This window comes from Vigna radiata, chromosome 6, assembly GCF_000741045.1.
Source record: "Vigna radiata var. radiata cultivar VC1973A chromosome 6, Vradiata_ver6, whole genome shotgun sequence".
NCBI lineage: Eukaryota > Viridiplantae > Streptophyta > Magnoliopsida > Fabales > Fabaceae > Vigna > Vigna radiata.
In genome coordinates this window covers 35,257,441-35,278,650 of record NC_028356.1, presented here as the reverse complement: position 1 = coordinate 35,278,650, position 21,210 = coordinate 35,257,441, and the positions used below count along the sequence as shown (strand labels likewise).

The 21,210-nt window shown below is 29.5% G+C and overlaps 2 protein-coding genes across 7 annotated transcripts; both read right to left on the bottom strand.

The window, feature by feature from the left end:
- Nucleotides 1–341: 341 nt before the first annotated feature.
- Nucleotides 342–3,846, bottom strand: LOC106764247 (peroxisomal multifunctional enzyme type 2). 6 transcript variants are annotated; one of them, XR_002668318.1, is made up of 6 exons: nt 3,590–3,846; nt 3,439–3,499; nt 2,214–2,316; nt 1,926–2,111; nt 1,065–1,145; nt 342–627 (listed from the first exon to the last, which is right to left on the bottom strand). XR_002668318.1 is itself a non-coding variant. In XM_014648506.2 (4 exons), the coding sequence occupies exons 1-4, from the start codon at nt 3,716–3,718 to the stop codon at nt 2,030–2,032; spliced, it is 375 nt and encodes a 124-aa protein (XP_014503992.1). In that variant the 5' UTR covers nt 3,719–3,845; the 3' UTR covers nt 1,762–2,029. The 6 variants fall into 6 exon arrangements, 1 of the variants encoding a protein (XP_014503992.1); XR_002668317.1 differs by having other exon boundaries at nt 1,065–1,118; XR_002668316.1 differs by having other exon boundaries at nt 1,065–1,106.
- Nucleotides 3,847–9,498: 5,652 nt separating this feature from the next.
- Nucleotides 9,499–14,448, bottom strand: LOC106764057 (abscisic acid 8'-hydroxylase 4-like). Its single transcript, XM_014648265.2, has 9 exons — nt 13,979–14,448; nt 13,428–13,749; nt 13,048–13,197; nt 12,561–12,809; nt 12,355–12,441; nt 11,963–12,041; nt 11,718–11,824; nt 11,466–11,584; nt 9,499–9,831 (listed from the first exon to the last, which is right to left on the bottom strand). The coding sequence occupies exons 1-9, from the start codon at nt 14,179–14,181 to the stop codon at nt 9,732–9,734; spliced, it is 1,416 nt and encodes a 471-aa protein (XP_014503751.1). The 5' UTR covers nt 14,182–14,448; the 3' UTR covers nt 9,499–9,731.
- Nucleotides 14,449–21,210: the final 6,762 nt, after the last annotated feature.

Sequence of the window (21,210 nt, the reverse complement as noted above, 5' to 3'; positions counted from 1 at the left end):
ATCCAATGTGAGGATTGGTGTGGTCCACATCACCGATCATCTCCGGTGTCGGTATTCCCCGTTCCGTTGAAGAATTATTTCATTATTGGAGATTAATCCTTTGAAAGTGACAAATGTTTTTCCTCGTTCACCAAACTATTTTGGTTATCTCATTCATTTTGTTAATTTTTAAGACTGGTTTGAATGTTGAAATACCTTTTTTAGAAACAAGTTAATTTTTACAAAGAAATTGTTTTAGAAAATTACACTCTACTCTTGGTTTATAAGTGATATAAAAAAAAAAAAAAAGTTACTAGCGTGTCTACTCTTGTTTTCTTTACTCTAACATTTAAAGGTGCAGATTTTGAAAGAAGAGATTATCTTTCTCGTTGACGAGAAGATTAGATGTACAAGCTATTTGCTACTGTGGTGACAATGCATTCTTAAGAATAGGTAACCCCTAAAAATAAGAAAAAACAATTATGGGGTTGCCCACATCATGATGACCTCAACCACCTTTGCCGCTCAAGCGATTGCACCTTCCTCTCAATGCATCTCCTCGATCTTCTTACTACTCGTCATGTCGTCACTTTACAAAACTGTCAAGCTCTGCCTTCAACTTCTTAATCTCCTCCTTCCTTGCCATGTCTATTAATTCATCACACTCTTGTTACAACTCTACAATCCTCGTCGTCGATAAATACGGGGATCGTGTAGATTAAAACATGACTTTGAGTAACTTTAACTTCTTCTTTTTTACTTTAATTAAAATCATGGAAATGTGATACAATGAATTGAAATCGTACATAGTGAAACGATTTTAATTCAAAACAATATAGATTGGAGTCACGCTATCCTTGTACAATTTCAGTTCAAGTAAAAAAGTGGATATTAAAACAAATCAAAATCGTGTTTTATCTACACGACTTCTCCATTCATAAAAGTCGTATTAGACTATCACAACTTCACTCTGGAAACTCTAAATTCATACTTTCATTACTAGACAATGTAAACGCGATTTATTCATACGCAAAAAAATTATAAAATTTTGTCCATTTCAATAATTTTGGTGCAAATATTCCTACCTTTCTAGGATGCACGACATCAACGTTTTGTGGTCATTCTCACTGCGATTTGAACTTTAATCATATTAGCCTTTATTGGCTCTAAGGGTTCAAAGCAAGAAGTAAGCTATAAGATAGCAGTTTGAATAAGAAACGAAAGCGTGAGTAATGAAGAAAGGAACAGTACAAGATAATGAACAAATTGACAATAAAATCAATTTAACAATAGGATGAGAAGGACAAGTTTCACAACACCCGACCCAGTTAAAGCTTTTCACTGTGACGACAACATAGCAAATTTCGAGCCCCTTAGCCCCAAAAATGTGTACAAAATAGATTTGAAATATCGATAGCGTGTATGATGTGCGACATAAGGAGACGGGGATTTTTCTTAGTATATAAAGATAGACCATAGAGATATAATATATTTGAATTAAAATGAACCATGAATATATGAACCCTCAAGCTTAATCAATAAACTCATATTTCTATCAAGGTTCGAATGGTTTCACTCCCAACAGGAAAATGACTGACAGAATAACAACTGCTTAGATGTTGACACTGGAATGTCATTTGAAGAAAACTTAACTGTGATATATCGTACTGAAATAAGATAAAGATTGATAAAGAAAACATTAGCAATTTTGGTTGATAAAAATAGCATTAGCAAAGATAGTGATCGCTTATGGTGTAGACACATGATGTAAAATCCAACAAATAGCCAGAAAACAATGTATTGGTCCGAGAATTTATAAATAAAAAATAGAAAAGTGGTTGTAAACAATGTATGATGTATTATTTTCATACATAAAACATCCCATTACAGTGCAATAAAGATATGGCAGATTTGCAGGACAGTGGTAAATTAAAATCATGTATTACCTAAAGATATATAATTATATTCCTGAAATGTTGATGCTATCTATTTTGGTTGACTGCATCAAAGGATAATTCTTGCAATCTTAAGTAGTTGAAAGCATCTCAGCTCACAGCTTGGAAGGCTTTGGGAAGATATCCGGAGTAAATTTCTGAGCAGCACTCAAACTCCCCTTAATCTTCATCGCACCCCTACATTCATTCACCACCACATCATGCACATGAATGCATTAACAAAGAAGAAAAAACAACGAAAAGTAAATTGGAAGGAAAATATCCATTGAAAAGTTGAACCTCATGAAAGCAATCTGCGGATTCATCTTTCCCAAGGCAATCTTAACAAAGTCCTCGTCCTTAAATGAAAAGGATGCATCGGGTTTTCCTCCTTCATATAGCCCTAAATACACACAAACCCAATAAATACTCATACAGTATATTATTGTCAGAGAACGCAATAAAATTTAGTCAAATCAAGTAGTTTTGTCGAAATACAGTTCTAAAAACCATCTGATTTCCAGAAAAATTGTAGAAATTATTGATTAATTTCTGGTGCCAAGAAAACCAACCTTAATAAAAAGATTGAAATCAGTTTAGCGTGCATTAAAAAGGCCAGGGTAGAATAGCTATTTAGTTAGCTTTAGACAATTTAAATTTAGTGTTTTAAATATTTCAATTCTATTACCTAATTAAAATTTAAGTACTGTTTTCCATAATTCGCATAATAAATTCATTTCAAAAAATTCACAATGACAGTTTACCAATTAAACTCTATGACGATGAAACTGCACAGTCAATTTACTAATCAATGATAGGTCTGACTTTTAAGGTAGTTAACACAACAAATTGTATATAACAATTCGTCTATAAAATTTTACACTGGAATGGACTATTTACTCAAACAAAAGTTTAACGCTTACAAGTTAAGATAGTATACTAAGTTCTGTCTGCTCTTGCTACTTATCACAAGATATGGCAGCAAGCCTTGACTCATCACAAAAGAGGGGAGGAAAATTCCACAATCCTGATCTACCTCTGTAACACACAGTGTCACAGTGTAAAGGTGAAACAGTGCGTTTGAACGAGTTTCTCGAAGAATTTCAAAGAGAAAAATAAAAAGACAAACCGAAATTAGTTTCTACTTAAATTAAAATGAGTTTATTGCATAAATTAATTTGTAGAAGTTTCCTCTTAGTTTGTGTAAAAAATTTAATTTGTTAACTTCTGGAGAATCTCTTATCATTTTCTTCTTATTTTTCTCTACAAGAAGTTTTTATAATTTGTTAAGCACCTCGTCTCACCATAATCGGTACGGTGAATACTGTATATTGTTTATCATTGAGATCATAATACATTGCATACATAACAGCAACATTTTACTTCGGGTCGGAGAGTGAATTCAAAGGTTCATCATCATGATTCACGAGACACGTGCACGTCTCCGATTGCAATTCATATCGAAAACCTAAGTATAAACAAAAACAATTGAAAAGTGAAAACGAAAGAAAGGAAACATGCCAACCTTTGGTGACCTCTCCTTTCTTGAGATCAACGGTGTAGACGACCTCATCAAATCCAAGTTTCTACAAATCCAAACCATTTAATGAGACGGTAATGTAATTCACAACAATTAGGTTAAACGAAGAGTGAGAAGAAGGGAGAAGGAAGGTTACCTTCGGAGCAATGTGAAATTGATAAACGAGTCCAATTTTTTCCGTGAGCTTTTTGCCAGCGTCAGTGGCGAAGTGCTGCTTCATCTGCTCCATAATCGCGTCGGATTTCAGGTTCGAAGAATCCGCCATGGCTTCGTGACGCAACAATCACACGAAACCTACCAGTTCGAGTTTGGTTTAAGTTCGGGTGTGTTGGTTGGAGGAGTGGGACCAGCACAATCTGATTTCAGCTTTCCAGTAACTTCTGTATTTATAGTCCTCTCCCTGTTTCGTTACGTTACGGTGTTGTGTATTGAAAGGATTAGACAGAAGAGCGTTGAACAGTTTTGGACTCTGTTGTGAGAAAAGGATAAGAATGGGTTCAGGATTAGGCCCATTTAGCTCACGGGTTTCAATGTGGATCAGATAGATCCATACCCTGCTTTTATTATATATTCGTTTATTATATATTGTAATTTTTTAATTTAAACTAAAATGTTATTATAAAAATGCTTTATGTTAATATATGTTATCCACTCTTAATACTGTAAATTGAATCTCTAATTTAAAGAGGGAGATTTGTACCAAGGTATGCATTTCACACATGGTTTTAGAAATAATAAAAAGTATCTTACTGGTACATTTCAAACTATTTTTTTTTTTTACTTATATTGCTACCTACGTATATACCCTTTAATTTAATTTATATTTTCATCTTTGATTTTTAAAAGAAATTACAATGGTTAAAAGTAATTTACATCACAATGTAATTATTTTTTATAACATATTCAGCTAATTGGATTTCAGTTCTTTATAAACATATTTAGGTCTAATTTTAAAGAATAACATACGATATACATGTATTTAAATCATTAAATGAAGTATTGCAGGAAACCAAAAGTGGTGTTTGCATAAAGGGAATTAAGAAATAGATGAAGAGATTTGAAAAAAGAAATTGAATTATTTGATGAGTGTAATAGATTAAATAAATATTTTAATTGATAGAAATAGATTATTATTAATTTATTTTTTCTTAGAAATTTGATATAAAAATAAATTTAAGTTGTAGAAATTATATTGTTAATGAAATTGAATTTTTTAATGATTATTTTCTTAGAAAAATTCTTTTAATTTTTTGATTAATTAATTAATTAACTCATTTAAATTTTATTGTTAAAAATGATTTTTATTATAGGAAAACATTTATTCTAAATTTTTTTTAGTATAATATTTTTTACCATTAATTATTAATATTTTATTACTCTTTCAATTTTGTGCTAATTAATTAATTTAAATTTATTGATAAGAATATTTTTAACTATAGAAAAACATTTATCTCATATTTTATTTCTATTATGGTATAACACTTTTTTCGTTATTAATTATTGATATTTCTTTACTATTTTAATTCTATAGTAATTAATTAATTAATCATTTAAATTTTATTGATAAAAATAATTTTAATTATAGTAAAATATTTATCACAAATTTTCTTTTATAATATAGTATTTTTATTACCAATAAATCATTTATTATTGAATTATTCAATAATATTAATAATTATGTGCATGAATTAGAAAATAATTTCTCTTTTCAACGAACATCCAACTGGCATTGATGTTTTCTTCGTTTGAAACTCAACAGCTTCGATCTACTTAAAATAAAGATCAATGATTTCGATCAACATTATCATAGTGTTAACTTCTATCCTCGATTATAGTTCTTGCTACATGTGTGAAATGATATTAAAATTCACACCTACCATATCATCTATGAAGTCTTCATTATTGACAAGTGAAAACTCTTCTTCTTCCATATCAACAACCTTTTAACATATATATGTATCTTAAATATAAAAATATGAGATATATTTTTGTCTATTACAATTTTTTAAAACAACATAAAATTTAATTATAATCCTAAATGAACCACTTCATTTCATACTTAACACATTAAAAAATTAAATTAAGTAACAAATGATAATCTAATCTATTGAAGAGTAACAAATAAACAAAGGAAATCAACATCCAACAAAGACCACCGTGAACTATCACTTATTCATCATAGACTACCGATAACCATCGTGTTAGATGTCTTCCACCTCACACAAAGAAAAAAATAACACGTTAAATATTTCATAAATATCAAAGCTACAAGAGAAAAAACAAACAGAAGAATATATATATATATATATATATATATATATATATATATATACACACACACAAAGCAAAAGAAGCTTGGTTTCAAATCATCATGCTCGACAATAGAGTAAAAGTTTGTCAAGCTCAGCATGCAAGCTCGACAAGCTTCGTAAGCTCGGTAAGCAAGCTCTATTTTAGCTATACATCTTGGTTTCAATGGTCATTTAATCAAATACACAAAAAATATTCTTTCGCAAACATAATTAATTCAATGTTTCCTATGTGAAAAAACATAATCGATTCCACTTCATGTTCCAAGACCATGTAATTGATTCCAGTCTCGGTCATTTCATCAAATACATATAATATATTCTCTCGCAACCATAATCAATTTTATCATACTAATTGTACCATATATATGATCATCTGGTCAACCATAGACCGAATGGTCAACCATCACTCGAACCATCCAGCAATACCAGTCAACCTAGAAGTAAATCGATCAACCATGAGTTAGCATAATTAACCTTAATATTGATCAAAATAGAAGTAAATTTCCCACGATTGGTTGTGATTAGGCTAGTGTTAATCAAAAGCCTACTAAAAAACCTATAACTATAGGTTTAAAGTAAGGAGGTAGGTGATTTGCATTTACTATGTCATTACTTTCTAATTTCCAACATTGAGCTGACTTTGACATCGTAGTGTCTTTTGCAAATACCATTCGAACGGTTTGGACGAGTGGTTAAACCTAGAACTTAGACTTCAGGATAGCCTTCGAACTTTAGACGACTCACTAGACCTTAGATCGTTAACCTTGACCCTACAACCCGAAACACTAATGAATGAACATAATTGATTTTGTCATATACCCTATAAGCAAACAAAATCGATTCCACTTGCATTTATAACACCATTTTATTTCATGACTAGAACCACATGCATTATAATCGATTTCATCATCTTCCTTGACATATAATTGATCAAGCCAAACACATAATTGATTCTAAGGGTTTGGAATTTGATTCATACAATCCTAGAATGATTCCATCAACATCTATAATGTTTACATGAACTTGTAAATGAGAAGAATTGATTCAGGAAAGTTTTCTCACCTGAAAAACCTTGTGTGTGGACTAAGAACACTACGCTTTCTCCTCTACCAATTACACCATGAGAAGTCAACACAACTCCTTCTACTCTAGCATCAGGACGACGACACTCTTACACAAGTGGACATGCGAAGGTTATATTGAATACAACACATACCTCCCAAATATAACATGATGGCTTTTAAAATTCATCAAGCGCACCCCTCCCATGTGTGATCAAATAGTCAAAGAATCTCATTAACATCTTTGCATCCTTTACGTACGTAGTAATTGTAGTATAATTTGAAATAAGTTATTTTGATAGTTATTAGGAAAATGCATAGTTTATCATGCCAAATATATGTTTAGTTATATATATCAACTCAAATATATGCTAAGTATATGCATATTTGACGTACGTAGTATTGTAGTGTAATTTATATGCTTTAAATATATGTTTAACTGATTAAGGAAATTAAATATGTTTAGTCATTTAAATATTTAAACTTTTTTTTGTGTAATTTTTTTATATAAGTAAACAATTAAGTTTATTATAAAATTTATGTTAGTTTGATTAAAATGTTTGTATATAATTTTTTGACCGATTAAAAACACTTAAATTTATATAAATTAAAAATTCATTATATCTTTATTCAAAATAGATACGTTTTTATTAAAAGAATGACTATAGACTAATTTTTATTTATTTTGTAGATATTTTGATTTCTTCGTACATCTTTTAATAAGATTGATCTGTAAATTTTTTTAATTCCAAATTATTACCAAACCAATTGACAAGTTTAATGTTAAGTAGTTAATTCCAATTTTTTTATTTATTTATATTTTCATGAGACTTTGCAGGACAATCATAATGAAATGGATAATGATATTTAGACAACATTTTTTTGACAATATTTGAATATTGATTAGTGTCAATCTGTGATTGGTCAAAAATTATTCCTCAATAGTGTTTATGATTATTATTATTGATTATGGAGTAATTTTTGACCAATCACATATTGACATGTAATCAATGTTCAAATGTTGTAAAAAAAATGTTGTCTAAATATCATTATCCAAATGAAATTTTATCTGATATCATTACTTGTAACCAACATCATTAATTTTTTCTCTTATTCCATCTATTCTTCTACTTTTAGATATCATCCTAATTCATTTCAATTTCGTTTACCCTTCCAACTATTATATAGAATTTTTTACTTCTCTTGTCAACTTTATCTCCCTTAACTCATCTTATATGGGAAAAACTTCTTTTAACAACACTTTTTTAACAACTTTTTTACAATGCATACGTGACAGCTTGTGATTGGTCCGTTTTAAATATTTTTTAAACATAAATTTAAATAAACCAATAAAATAATGACATGTGTCCCGTTGTAAAAAAAATTATCAAAAAATGTTGTCAAAATATCATTGTCCTTATCTAGGTGTGTAGGTGAATTGTTTGTCAAAAACCAGACTGTCATAAATGCACTTTAGAACTATGGAGTATAATACTTTAAAGTTAAGAAAATGATATTTTGACACCAATTTTTGACACTATTTTGACACTGTACATGTGTCAAAACGTGATTGGACGATTTCAAATTAAAAAAGGTGAAACAAGGACATATTTGGAAGAAAAAAACCAAAATTTTCTTTTTAATTTAAAATCGTCTAACCACATTTTGACACGTATGCAGTATCAAAATAGTGTCAAAAAAATTTGTGTCAAAATATCATTTTCCTTAAAGTTAACACAATAACTTACCGAAAATATATAAAATAATTTAGAAAAATGTATAAAAAGAATGCAGAGGATAAGATTGACAGTCTCATCCAGCATTTTTGAATGCAATATCAGTTTCTGTAATTTAGAAGCATAAAGAAAGAAAGAAGAAAAGAATATGAAAAAGAGGAGGAGACAATATTTCATATTGAGAGGGTAAAAGAAAACAAGTAATATAAAGAATGGGAATCAATTCAATGAGAAGGGCAGGTTGAGGTCCACCCATATTATTTGGGAGAGTGGTCCTCATAAGTCTCATAACAATGTTAGAACACTGGTCCCCATTAACAAAATATCAAAACATTGCCAGAAGAGACAGTACAAGGAGAAGCCTTCATAAGGCTGCCAACAACTCATGTAGCTAAGTCCTGCCAAGCTCCTTCACCAGCACAAGTACTGCAATAACTATGTGTTGCACATGTTAGGTGAAAACAAAACAAAATATCAACACACCATTCTTTTATTTATTTACTTCATTCACAAAACCATATTATCAACTCTTCAAAAGGTATATATATATATATATATATATATCTCTATATTACCATTAACATACTTTTTCATGATAAAGAAATCATTTATCATGTAAAAATAACAAAAGAGAGTTCATTCAATGTGTTAGGTTCCTGATATTAACTCTGAAATGACCCTTTTAAAGAGACATCTTTGAATAATCTGCAACCACCAACCACTCCACTTATACGTGGCATTCTTGCAGCATCTATCTGTTACATTCATTGATTATAGGGCCAAAGCCAGATTATGTTCCATGTCGGTTACTTGTCATGTGATAAAAAACACACACACGTCTTATGTACATGAGTTGTTGGATTTTTTTTCCTTAATTTTGATTCTGAATAATGCAGTGACATAACTTATATGTAACAACAGAAACATATAAAAAGTGTTTTGACTGAAAAAGATAATTGAAACTGATATGCTTGAAGAGAGAAATACAGCAGCACCCTCTTTTTCTTGTTTGTTTGAGGGGTGAAAATGATTAAGGATAGAGGGGTAACAATTGAAGTGCCCCACCATGGAAAAATAAAAATCAAAGAGTCAAACTAGAAAAGAAAAAGATAAAAGGTTTTTGTGACTTTGAAAAGTGGGTTGCTTGTTCTTCCCATTCTACTTTTTCTCTAGCTGGTAGATTCTCTCCAACATCTAGCTGGGAGTCCATTCAGTGGCAAGGGGAATGGACCATACTGAATTCCACCCTTGGATCCTACCACTTCCCACCTGTTCACACAAACATGAACCCTTTCAGTAATCACATATCACATTTATACTACCATGGTCACAATCCTTTCCATAAAAGTTCTACCTTTTCTAACTTTCTCCAACTTATACATGCTTTTAATCTTGGTAAAATTCATTTTCAACTATTCAACCCTATTGGGGTATATGTCCAAATTAACACTTATGCTTCTGGTTTATTCACCACTTGATTCATTTCCAAAAACAGCACACATTCTTTAAGCTTTTCTTTAGTTCTTCAATATTGCAATATGTAATTAATAAAAGTGTGTTTGATCTGATGTGTATGTTGTAATATATTGATGCATGTAAACCTGTTATATCAGTACTTTTTTTTACTCTCGTTTCATTCTTCACAATAACTGAATTAATTAAAATACAAAATAATTAGTATATATAAAATCTTACCTTTTAGTTTTTATAAAATCGTACTGATGTTGTTTTAGAAAATTCAGCATTACCCTTTTCTGACAGACATACTTTACACCCAATGACGCCCAATTCTGTCATGTGAGGAAACATTATTACGATGATACTTGTAATTCTTCAAACAGGTCTCATGTAACTCAACCCTACCAGAGCAACGTGTTCATTTTTTAGCTCTTTCCAGTAGGGTCATATCACCATGTTTGCCTTCAAGAAAAAGGTATATTTCTACTTCTGCACACTCAGATTCTCTCATCGTTCTTATTCTTCTATATTTTTTTTAATCTAACAATATTTATGCTTTATTTTTTTACTGTATATATAATAACTATTTTAAAAGTAACAGATATATTCCCTTTACCGTCTTAATATGAATGCATATCATGCACAGACTTTATATTTTCATATTTATCACATTTTTAAGATTTCGCAAGTAAAAATCGATTTTCATTATATTAGCAAAATTAGTAGTATAACCCTAAACTTTTAAATGCTGAAGTAGGCTCAAGAGTTGCATATTAATTAGGAAATTTATCAGGGCCCTTATATTAATATTTCCATTATTTTGAAATAGCTATTATTCTAATAAAAGTAGCATCTTCACTCTTTTTATTATTTTGCAAGGAATAAAGTATTTGAAAATTCTTTTTATGAAAAATTAAAATAAATAAATAAGCAAAACTAACTACACATTCTCTATTCGACCAAAATTTCTATGACTCGTTTGCAGATCATTGTAAATGCTATTTGTCTCTAGAAAATAAAATGAATATTCCGAGTGATGTTTGAAAATGATAGTTTGAACGTTCAATGCAGAAACAAATCTATTTGGTGGAGTTTTGGGCACAAATTAACTTGCATTTTTTCTTATTGTAATGTTTATGTGTAAAATACATATTTTATATGCCAAATTTTGGAAATCAAGAGAATGAAATAACAGTTAACCAATTAAAAATTAGCAAATAATATAATTTTGAAAACATACTTGTATGTGTGAGTTATACTGAAATTGATTTTGGCTGTCATTTTATATGGGCCCTTTTAGTCATTATTTTTCATCAGTTAGTATGTACTGCTATAGATGCTTTTAAGCTGTCTCTCCTTGGTGTTAATAATAATAATCCGTATGATCATTCTTCTCTTTTTCTCTGTTTTTGGCATATTCTTCTCTACTAATTAAACAACAGTACCTAAATTTGGTGACCAAATGATGGATCATAATCAGTGTCTCCAGCTTAGCAAGCTCATTGCCAGGGCAGGCATGCACTCCACTACCAAATGGCATGAAAGTATTGGGCTTTGGTGCCACCTATGCAAATAACAACAAACATAAATAGTTGTTCTTGCCTTTTTCCGTACACAGTGATATAAGATTGATTAATTAGCCATATTCATGCATAAACCATTACTGTTTTTTTCTTTCTTTTCTCATTCCATCATACCTCAAACCTTGAAGGGTTGAATTTCTGAGGCTCTGGAAAAAACTCAGGATTGTGGTGAATATTTCTGAATAGAGGCATGGCTTTCCACCCTTTTGGTATTAAGAATCCTGTGGTCAAATTCCATGTTAGTCATTTATTTATAAGACCATAAGTTAATATGTTTTCGCTTTAGGCCTTTGCATAATATGAGTCACTTTCCAAGAAAAAGTTTGAAATCTTGCATATATGATAAATATTCTTCTTACCCTTGTACTCCACATCAGCTATTGCCTCTCTGAAAGGGAATGAAATAATGCTTGCCATTCTCAAACTCTCTAACACAACCTGACCAAGGTCACAGTTTCTCATTATTAGTCACTTCCAACAAACTCACTCAACACTTACTTAAACAACAGGAATCACCACGGACTTATAACACGTTTACTTTTTGTTTTGTTCGACCAATTGTGGATATATAAGATGAAAGAACTTTTCCAAAAGTGAAATATATGGTTGCTTTTAACTTATCAAAGAAAACTGTTTTAGTTTATTTAAATAAATATAAACGATTATTTCAGCTCATGTAAACCACTGATATCATTTAGTTAATGAAAAGAAAACGAAAATTCTGAATTGAATGACAGTTTACTGAACCTACCTTGTGAGTAATTCTCATGTTTCTAGTCTGATCCCAACTCAGTGGTAGATTACCTTCATTAGACTTTTGAATAGCCTTCTGCTCTGCCTGCAAAGCCAACATTACCACAAATCATATTCATTATTACTAACATGAACATCAAATACTACACACCTTTTTTTCACAAAGAAGATAAGCTCAAGTTAAAGTTTCCTTTCTTTATATACCTTTACTGACTCCAGAAGTTTCGGTTCATCATGCAGGTACTTTACAACCCATGTCATGGCACTAGCTGTGGTGTCCTGAGCAGCAAAAAGCACCCCAATAATGTTATCTGCAATTTGGTCATCAGATAACACTTCTCCTCCTTCACCTTTCCAATTCAACAGACAACTCAAAAGATCCCTGTCGACCAACTTCTTCTCCTTCCTCTCACAGATAATCTCACTTATAATCTTCCCGAGTCTCTTTCTAGCCTACAAAGAATATATACACGTGTGTGTTTCTGTGTGTGAGTAGCTTTTCATACTTCCATTCAAACCAATTACAATATTCTTGATGCTGAGAGAAATTTTGAACAAATGCAACTGATGTGATCCTTATAGAAAACCTTGAAGTTGTAGTAAAAAACACGTCTCAACAACATGTCTTTTAAAACCTACTAAACACAGTAATTAAGACATGAATTTGTTGAAGACGATCAGTATTACTTACCAGCAGTGCTTTTTTGTACTGTGTTCCTGGAATGCAAGTTGGGAAGGAATTGTAACCAGCATCCACAATACGGTAATTCTTCTTTAGCTCCTCCCTCGAACGTGGCTCTAGATGGCCAAAGGTTGTGAGGATTCCAACTTCAAAAGAAATCTGCACGCAAGCATTCAACGGTGGACCACTTATAAGTTATTGACCCTTATTACACCATGGCACACTTACAGCAAAAGTATACATAAAAAAAATGCAGAAAATGCGATAGTCACAAGTGATTGAATATGAATAATAATATAATAATGGATCCAATCATTTGTTCAATGTCAGGGAACTAAATATAAAAACAACAGTACATATATATAATGTTGCAGGAAAAGTGGAGCTACCCTTTTCATTTCCTTAAACATGTTAATGATTTGGCCATCACCCCAAGAGTTCATGCCAGATAACACTAAGGCTTCAATATGGGGCACCAAGTTGCGAAGTGCTTCAAAAGAAAGTGACCTCTGAACAAGCTTCCTCAGACGAGTGTGGTAGTCTCCCTGATGGAAAAACAAAGCAAAAGGACCAATCAAACGCTCTTTGCTTTTCGGGTACGTTGGTTTGAACAAGTGAGCTTGAGTCACTAGCACAAAGCGTGCAGCCTCAGGGCTGATCAGCATCACACAGGGACAACCCAGGATGTTGGTCTTAAATATTTCACCAAACCTAAAATAAAACATAGTTAGTGTAAGTTGGCAATTACATTCACAACTTGTGTCGTGTGCATTAAAATGTGAACAAATATAACTATATGAACTCCTTAAAGTTATATTGAAAACATGAAAAATCACATCTGAGTTGAAAAACGAACACGTTTATGTAGTGTGATATAATATAATATAATATAATATATTATATGCATGTATGAAGTGGAAGAATGAGAGTGAGAAGAAACCTTTTGTGTTTGGTGGAAAAGTAGACATTTGGGTCTTGGGAGTAGAGTTGGAGGGTTTCTCCTATGTACGGCCATCCCATTGAACCTGGAGGGAGCTTTGCGGTTGTTTGGTTCTGAGGTTTTCTTCTGTTTAGTTTTGGTAAGAACATGAATGAAAATAAGGTAAGCAAAATGACAATGATGTAAGCGAAAATTGCATCCATTGAGGGTGTTACTGGAGTCTCTTCTTTGGAAAGTCAAAATGTTAGGCTTTTCATATAAAAAAGGGAAAAAGAAATAAGAATTGCAGAATAATTTGAGCTCTGCTAATATGGAGTCATAAGGGGGGGAGAAGCAACCTTATATAGAACAATAACAGCACATTCTCATCATTCGTGTTCATGTGGGACCGACAAAGTATAAGGAGTTAACTTTATCAAGCTAGAAGTGAGACAAATGTGTATGAAACCTCTAATGTTAACATAAATCATTAGTTTAGACGAAGGAATAGATTATCTGATTATTTTGTATCAGGATCGTGAGTCATAGGTAGATCATGTATATGAAGAGTAATGAAGAAATATGTATATTTTAAGTTGAATGATTGTTTAGGTGAGAGTGTGAAGGTTTGATTAGGATGAAGATTTGAAAACTGGAAAGAAAGAGAGTTGATATGACAAGATAGAATTTGTAATATAGGAAAATAGCATAAAAAGTTGAATGTTTTTGATGTTGTTGTTTGAAGATAGTGAGAAGATGAAAAAGAGGGAGTGGAGTCTTGGTTGGTGGTGAGAAGGGGGAGTGGCATCCAGCTAAGGAACCAGATATGGAATTCTTAAGATCTCCGAGGCTCCACTTCACTGTCTTCTACTTCTATCACCCTCACTGTCCCCATCTATGATCCTTCTCGGACCCACTTTCTTCTTCACTCACTCCTCATTTCAAACTTCTCTCTATTTTTCATCTTTTTTTATCAATTAAAACCCTACATAAACAAAAAATATTATAACACTCTTCTTCACGTCAAATACACATGTCAACCAAATATAAAACCATCAAGTTTGATTTCTTTACTTTCAACGTTAAAAAACTCAACCAAACTAAATTAATTTTTATGATTTAGTGTTGTTTCTATTACATTCAATAATATCAAATTGATTAGGAGTCGAGAGTTGAGGCCAAGTACAGAATAAATACTTATTTTATTATCTGACTCCTAAGCGAATGATATCTTGAATGCATGGTAATTGATCTAAAAATGTTATTTGAAATATTTAGAATAGAACATTGACACTCAACGTAAAACCGATAATAGAACATTCAATCTCTTAAACTCTTTACTAGGATAACGAGTCATTTCTTTACACCTCGATTAAAGACTTATATTTCTACCACAAGGTTTCACATTATTGAAAAAGTCAAGATTAAACATATACTTCAAATATTTCTTCCTTCTTTCATCTTTCATCTTTCAAGATATCTTTTATAATGACAAAATCAAGATAATATCTCAAATGCTTATTAAATAATATCACCCAATGATATTGAAATTGAAACAAATTCAAATCCAAATAATGAAATATTTTTATTAAGACAATTCTTCTTACATTTCATCCATATATTAAATATATTATGTTATTTCTTTGTCTTAGATTTCTAAGGCACTGATTAGGCTAGGTTTTCTTCTCCTACAATCATATCATGTATATGAATAAAAAATATAAATAATATTTAAATACTTAATTTTAGTTTGGTTCTTAAAGAGTTTAACAAGAAGTCGAACCAAATTACTTGATCTTGAAAAAGAAATTCAAATTCATAAATTTTAGTTATTGATTTTATTGTGAACACTCTCGTGAATATTATTGAGATTTGTATTCATCTTAGGTATCAATATACCCGAATCCGCTTCCATATTATTGTAAATATTAATTAATGATTTTTTTTTATAATTATAAAAGTTACAATAGATACAATGATTCAATATTAAAATAATACATATTTTATTGATGATATTTTTTTGGTAAAATAGAATTTTTTTTACATATTTTATTGATATATTTCACTTTTAGATTTTCAAATTTTAATTTTTAATACATTTTTTCCGTTAGTAATGAATACATTAATAATATCTATTAGTAAATTATAATTTTTATCATCAACAGAAATATTTGTCAACATAAATTTTTTAATAAAATCAATCGGTAAGTTTTAATATTTATTATATTTTTTTTCAGTAAATTATGTTGTTAAAATGACATCAAATTGTTTTCTTTATGTCTTAACCATGTTGTTTTAAAATTCATTAGTAAATTACTCACTAATAAATTCTTTTAAATTTGTAAGTAAATTTGTTGGTATTAATTTTTTTTAAAACTATCAATAAATTTGTTGGTAATCCAATTTTTTGAAAATTTATTGATAAATATATTAATAATCCAATTTTTTAAAAAATGTTGATAAATCTTTTGATAATTGTATTTTTATAAAATATGACAAAAATTTTATTGGTAAGTTCACAGTTAAAATAAACATCAATTTTGTATTAAATTTGATGAAATATATGTTATAAACTAATTTAAGTTAGATGAAAAGAAGAATAAGAGAATGAGAAAAAGAAAGAAGAGGAGGAGAAGAGACAATAGTGTTAATAGAGGTGAAGGTGATGACTACAACAATAAAGAAAGAAAAAAAAATGGAAGAGAAGAGAAAGAAAAGGAGGTATAGGAGGAGGTAGATGAGAAAAATGAGGAGGATACAAAAGTAGTATAAAATGTTGCCAATGGAGAACTCGATGACATAGTCAACAAAAATGACAACAATTTTGACAACAAATTTGATAACGATGAATGCGATGGATACAACGATAACAATAATAATAAAAAAGGAAATAATATTTTAACAAGTTTTTTATAACAGGTTATGTACCATAATTTTATTGATTCGTATATTTGAAACGAACCAATCACATACTAACACATAAGTGATTATAAAAAAATTGTCAAAAAAATTATTAAAGATATATTTTCCTAATAAAAAAGATGACAAAAAAAGTAAAAGAAAAAATGAAAAAAAAATCATAATATTATTGATTGATGATTTTAACTATCAAATAAAATACATTCATAATTACTAATTTTGAGTAATGATAAATTGTCGTTTGTTTTGTTGAATGACCTTTTTATATTGAGGGTCAAAGTTTAATTTAATTTTTTTTATTGAAAATCAATCTTTTTGTATTTATAAATAAATTACATAATTTTATAGGTAAAATTGTAATTGTTTTTTCTATTATATCTTAATAAACATAAGTATAATATACGTAAAATGATAATTAATTAATTAGAATAGAAAAAAAAAATATTTAAAATATAATAATGGTTTTGGAAAATTTAGCATTACTAGTTTGTAACAGACAAAACTTTACACCCAATGAGAGGAAACATTATTATAATGTTATGTGTACTTGATCAATCATGGTTGTTGGAAGTGAAGCCCACTACCGCAACGTGTTGATCTTTGTGCTCTTCTGGATAGGGTCCTTTATCACCATCTCTGCTTTCAACTAAAATAAAGCATTTTTCCACTACTCTACCTGACAAACTCCACATCATCTTACTGTTTCTTTTTATTTACAAAAATATAATTAATGATAGTTTGACAATGGTGGTATTATTTTATAATCGGTTCGTGGTGATATTTATAATTATTATGATTGTGAAGTAATTTTGAACAGAATGATATATGAAGGATATTCAAATATTGTCTAAAATATTAATTTATTTTAAAAAATATAATTTCTCACACTTAAATGTTTATAAGATTTATTTTATATTATTCTTAATTGCTTTTTACTTTATTTTTTTTTAAAAAAAAATATAAAATTTATATTTTTTATAATCATTTTATTTTTATATTCCGTGTTAAATTAATGTAAAATAATATCATAATATCATTATTAATTTCATTTAGAAAAATATTCTTTAGGACAACTTTCTTTTAATCATCTTTATGATCAAAATATTTTCCTCTATTAATCCTTTTTTATAAATCTTCTATCCTGACAATTTTTATTAGTTTTGCTTAAATATAAACTTATATCTTTAGTTTTTCATGACTTTCAATATCCTTCACAATTTTTTAATCCTTATTATAAAATGTAAAAATAAAATGTAGATTCTGATTGAAGTTTGAAAATGATAGTTTGAACGATCAGACCAGAGAAGAATCTGTTTGGTGGAGTTTTGGGGCAACTGCCCCCACAAACTTTATATATTTTTAAAATTATAATGGTTGAATAATTTCAAATGTTTTCATAATTTGAGACGCAATATAAAAAGTTAATTTTTACCTATGTATGAGTATTGGTACCACATTTTGTTTTTTTGAATTTGTCTTCAAAATATCATTTTTTGTAAAGTCCATAATCCATTGTATAAACTAATTTCAATGAAATGTAAATGTAAAAAAGATACACCATCGATCGATTAGTATATTTTATTAAACTTATTAAATATACTGATTTATAACTAAATAACCATGTATTTAAATTTATATAGTCCTTCCAAAAATAAGTTACTCTTGATTATAACTTTATGAGAATAAAAATAGATAAATTTAACTTAATTGCATTGAACTATCAATCAACTATATATTATTTTAAATAAAAATATTGAATTATTTACAATAAAAAAACTTGAATTATTTTGAATCCAAAAAAACTGAATTGTTTATCATAAAAACTTGAATATACAATTAAATTTTAAAATTACATTTTAGGTAACTATTTATTAATTTAAAACTAATTTCTTTTATACTTTTTACTTGTTTAAGAGTTTCCAAAATTATACTTTAGTTTGACTATTATTGACTCGATCAAACTCTGGTCAGGTCGACTCAGTCAATTTTCAGTTAGAATTGATTTGTCAAATTTAACTGATTTTCAGGAAGGGCTGACTCGTTCAAATTTCAATTGTGATTGACTTCACCAAGTTTTACTTATGCTTGACTCCACCAAATTATGCCATTTTTCAGTCGAGATTGACTCCACCAAATTCGATCAATTTTTAGTCCGGACCATCTCGACCATTTATGGTCATCTCAACTGAATTCCGCTAATTTTTAATTATGACCAAATTGGTCGAATTCAACCGAATTTTGATTTGAACTGACTCGATCAAGTTTTGAAAATGGTTGTCCATATCAAATATGGTCAAATTTTAGTGAGGTCGACTCAATCAAATTTTGATTGAGACTTACTCGATTGAGTTTCGATTGTGACTATGATGACCAAATTGTGATAAACAAAATTGGTTGGTTCTATCAAGTGGTACTATGTTTCAAAAGAAAATAAATTCTAATATAATTTAATGGAGTACAATTTTTAACATTATAATTCATTACAATTTATTTTATCCATTAAAAAAAAAATCTTAATGTCCATGAATACTTATTTACCGATATAGGAAATTTTATTTGTACCGAAATGAACTTAACTAATACTTATGGATATATTAAGAGAGAAATGTAAATTTTATAAAATGAAAAAAAAAGAAAGTAATACGATTTACGTATTTCTCGAAGTTAAAAAACATCTATTTTCTAAAGAATATAAAACATTAAATAAAAAACGTAATATTAAGGAGAAAAAAAAACAAGGCTTTTTAATTCTATGCTTGATTTAAGATCGTTATGATATTCTTCTAAATAAACCGTCTACGCTTTTGTCTTTAAAGGCAAGTGCTGTCGATATAGGTTTGAATTTGAAAAATTACATAGATTTTTTGAATGATTATTAAGGAGTTGTTGTATAAAAGCAAGTTTCAATTTAGATATAAAATATGATAGATGTCTTAAGGTATAAATAATATGAAAGATGAAGATGTGATTGTACGTTTAAGAATAAGATTGTTTAATGTTTTCAAAGAGTTTGAATTAGTGGTGGTTGTTGTAGTTTAGCATGGTTTTGCAGAGTTTGGTGAAGTTAAGATAATAGTTTGGAAGGTTAATGTATAAGTTGAATGTAGGTTGAACGTGCAGAATGATGCATGGGTGAGAGTGAGGGTGATGGTGATGGTGATGGTATGATTCACATAGGTGTCAGGTTTAGATTCCTCATGGTTTGAACGTGTTAAAGGGAGAATGGCTCAACGTGACAGGGCAATCTATGGAGATACTGAGGTATCAATTACAAGGAACACTTGTCACCTTCTGAAATGTTGTGATGAGGGCGTGGTCACCATCCACCCTGCACGTACCACTGTCATGCCACTAATTTTCCCCCACTCCCTCTTTTGGTATGTTTCATTCAACATGATACGTTCAAAACAAGAAAAAGTGTTCCATCACTTGCATGGATATACCTCAACTAATGCAGCAATTTCGTACGTGGGACCTCCTCTCACACTCATCTTGCACCACACCACCAACACCATTTCTCTCAATATCAATTCATCAATGTCTGCATATTACACATTCAAAATAAATTCTTCATTAGTCAATATTGTCTACAAGCTTACGAAAACACAACTTTAATGAATTTTTGGATGTTTGTACATTTATTGCCTTTATATATTATTTATCTTTCAAATATCTTTCAAATATGAAGTTTCGTTAGTCTTTCAGTCTAAGAGATCAAGGTTAATATTTTTTTATAAATAATCTCCGAGTTTCAAATTTAAGTCTAGGTTTTATCTTCAGTTATTTTTTGTACTGTTCGGTCGAACCGAATGCTACTTATAGAAAATATTAATACGTAGTAAACATAACTAACTATGAGGATATCAAACATATATTTATAGATTTTGTGATAAGCTTCTAATTAGTGGTGGCGTAATCATAACCAAATAATAATGATCTGACTTATAATTAATGTTAATTTTGTCCATCGTCCGATCGACCAGTTTACAGATTTTCATGCCGATTTACAAAAGTTGTTAACATCTCAATTCATGATGACTAACTTAACAATCATACATACAATTATAAATGTATTCTTAAAAAACACATTGAATGATGAAAAAAGGAAAAAAAAATATTTAAACTATCTTAAATTATACTATACCATACTATTGAATATGTAGAATACATAAATTTGAATTAAATTGATAGGAAGCTTTTGGGATTGTATTGTCACCATCATAAACGAGTGAAGTAGGAATTTTTAAAATAAATGATAACTGGTGGACTAGTGGTAGAAAAACAAAATATAATTCCTTCAATGATGTTGATTATGAGAGTGTACGAAGGAAACC

Bases quoted from the DNA above. Each gene is read 5' to 3' on its own strand.
- LOC106764057 (XM_014648265.2), bottom strand. From the start codon at position 14,181: ATGGATGCAATTTTCGCTTACATCATTGTCATTTTGCTTACCTTATTT. The intron at 13,750-13,978 runs GTTTCTTCTCAC...GTTTTATTTTAG, and splicing joins TTTTCCACCAAACACAAAAG to GTTTGGTGAAATATTTAAGA. The intron at 12,042-12,354 runs GTAGGTTCAGTA...GACCTTGGTCAG, and splicing joins ACATGAGAATTACTCACAAG to GTTGTGTTAGAGAGTTTGAG.
- LOC106764247 (XM_014648506.2), bottom strand. From the start codon at position 3,718: ATGGCGGATTCTTCGAACCTGAAATCCGACGCGATTATGGAGCAGATG. The intron at 3,500-3,589 runs GTAACCTTCCTT...TTGGATTTGTAG, and splicing joins AATTTCACATTGCTCCGAAG to AAACTTGGATTTGATGAGGT. The intron at 2,112-2,213 runs GTTCAACTTTTC...GAATGAATGTAG, and splicing joins CCGCAGATTGCTTTCATGAG to GGGTGCGATGAAGATTAAGG.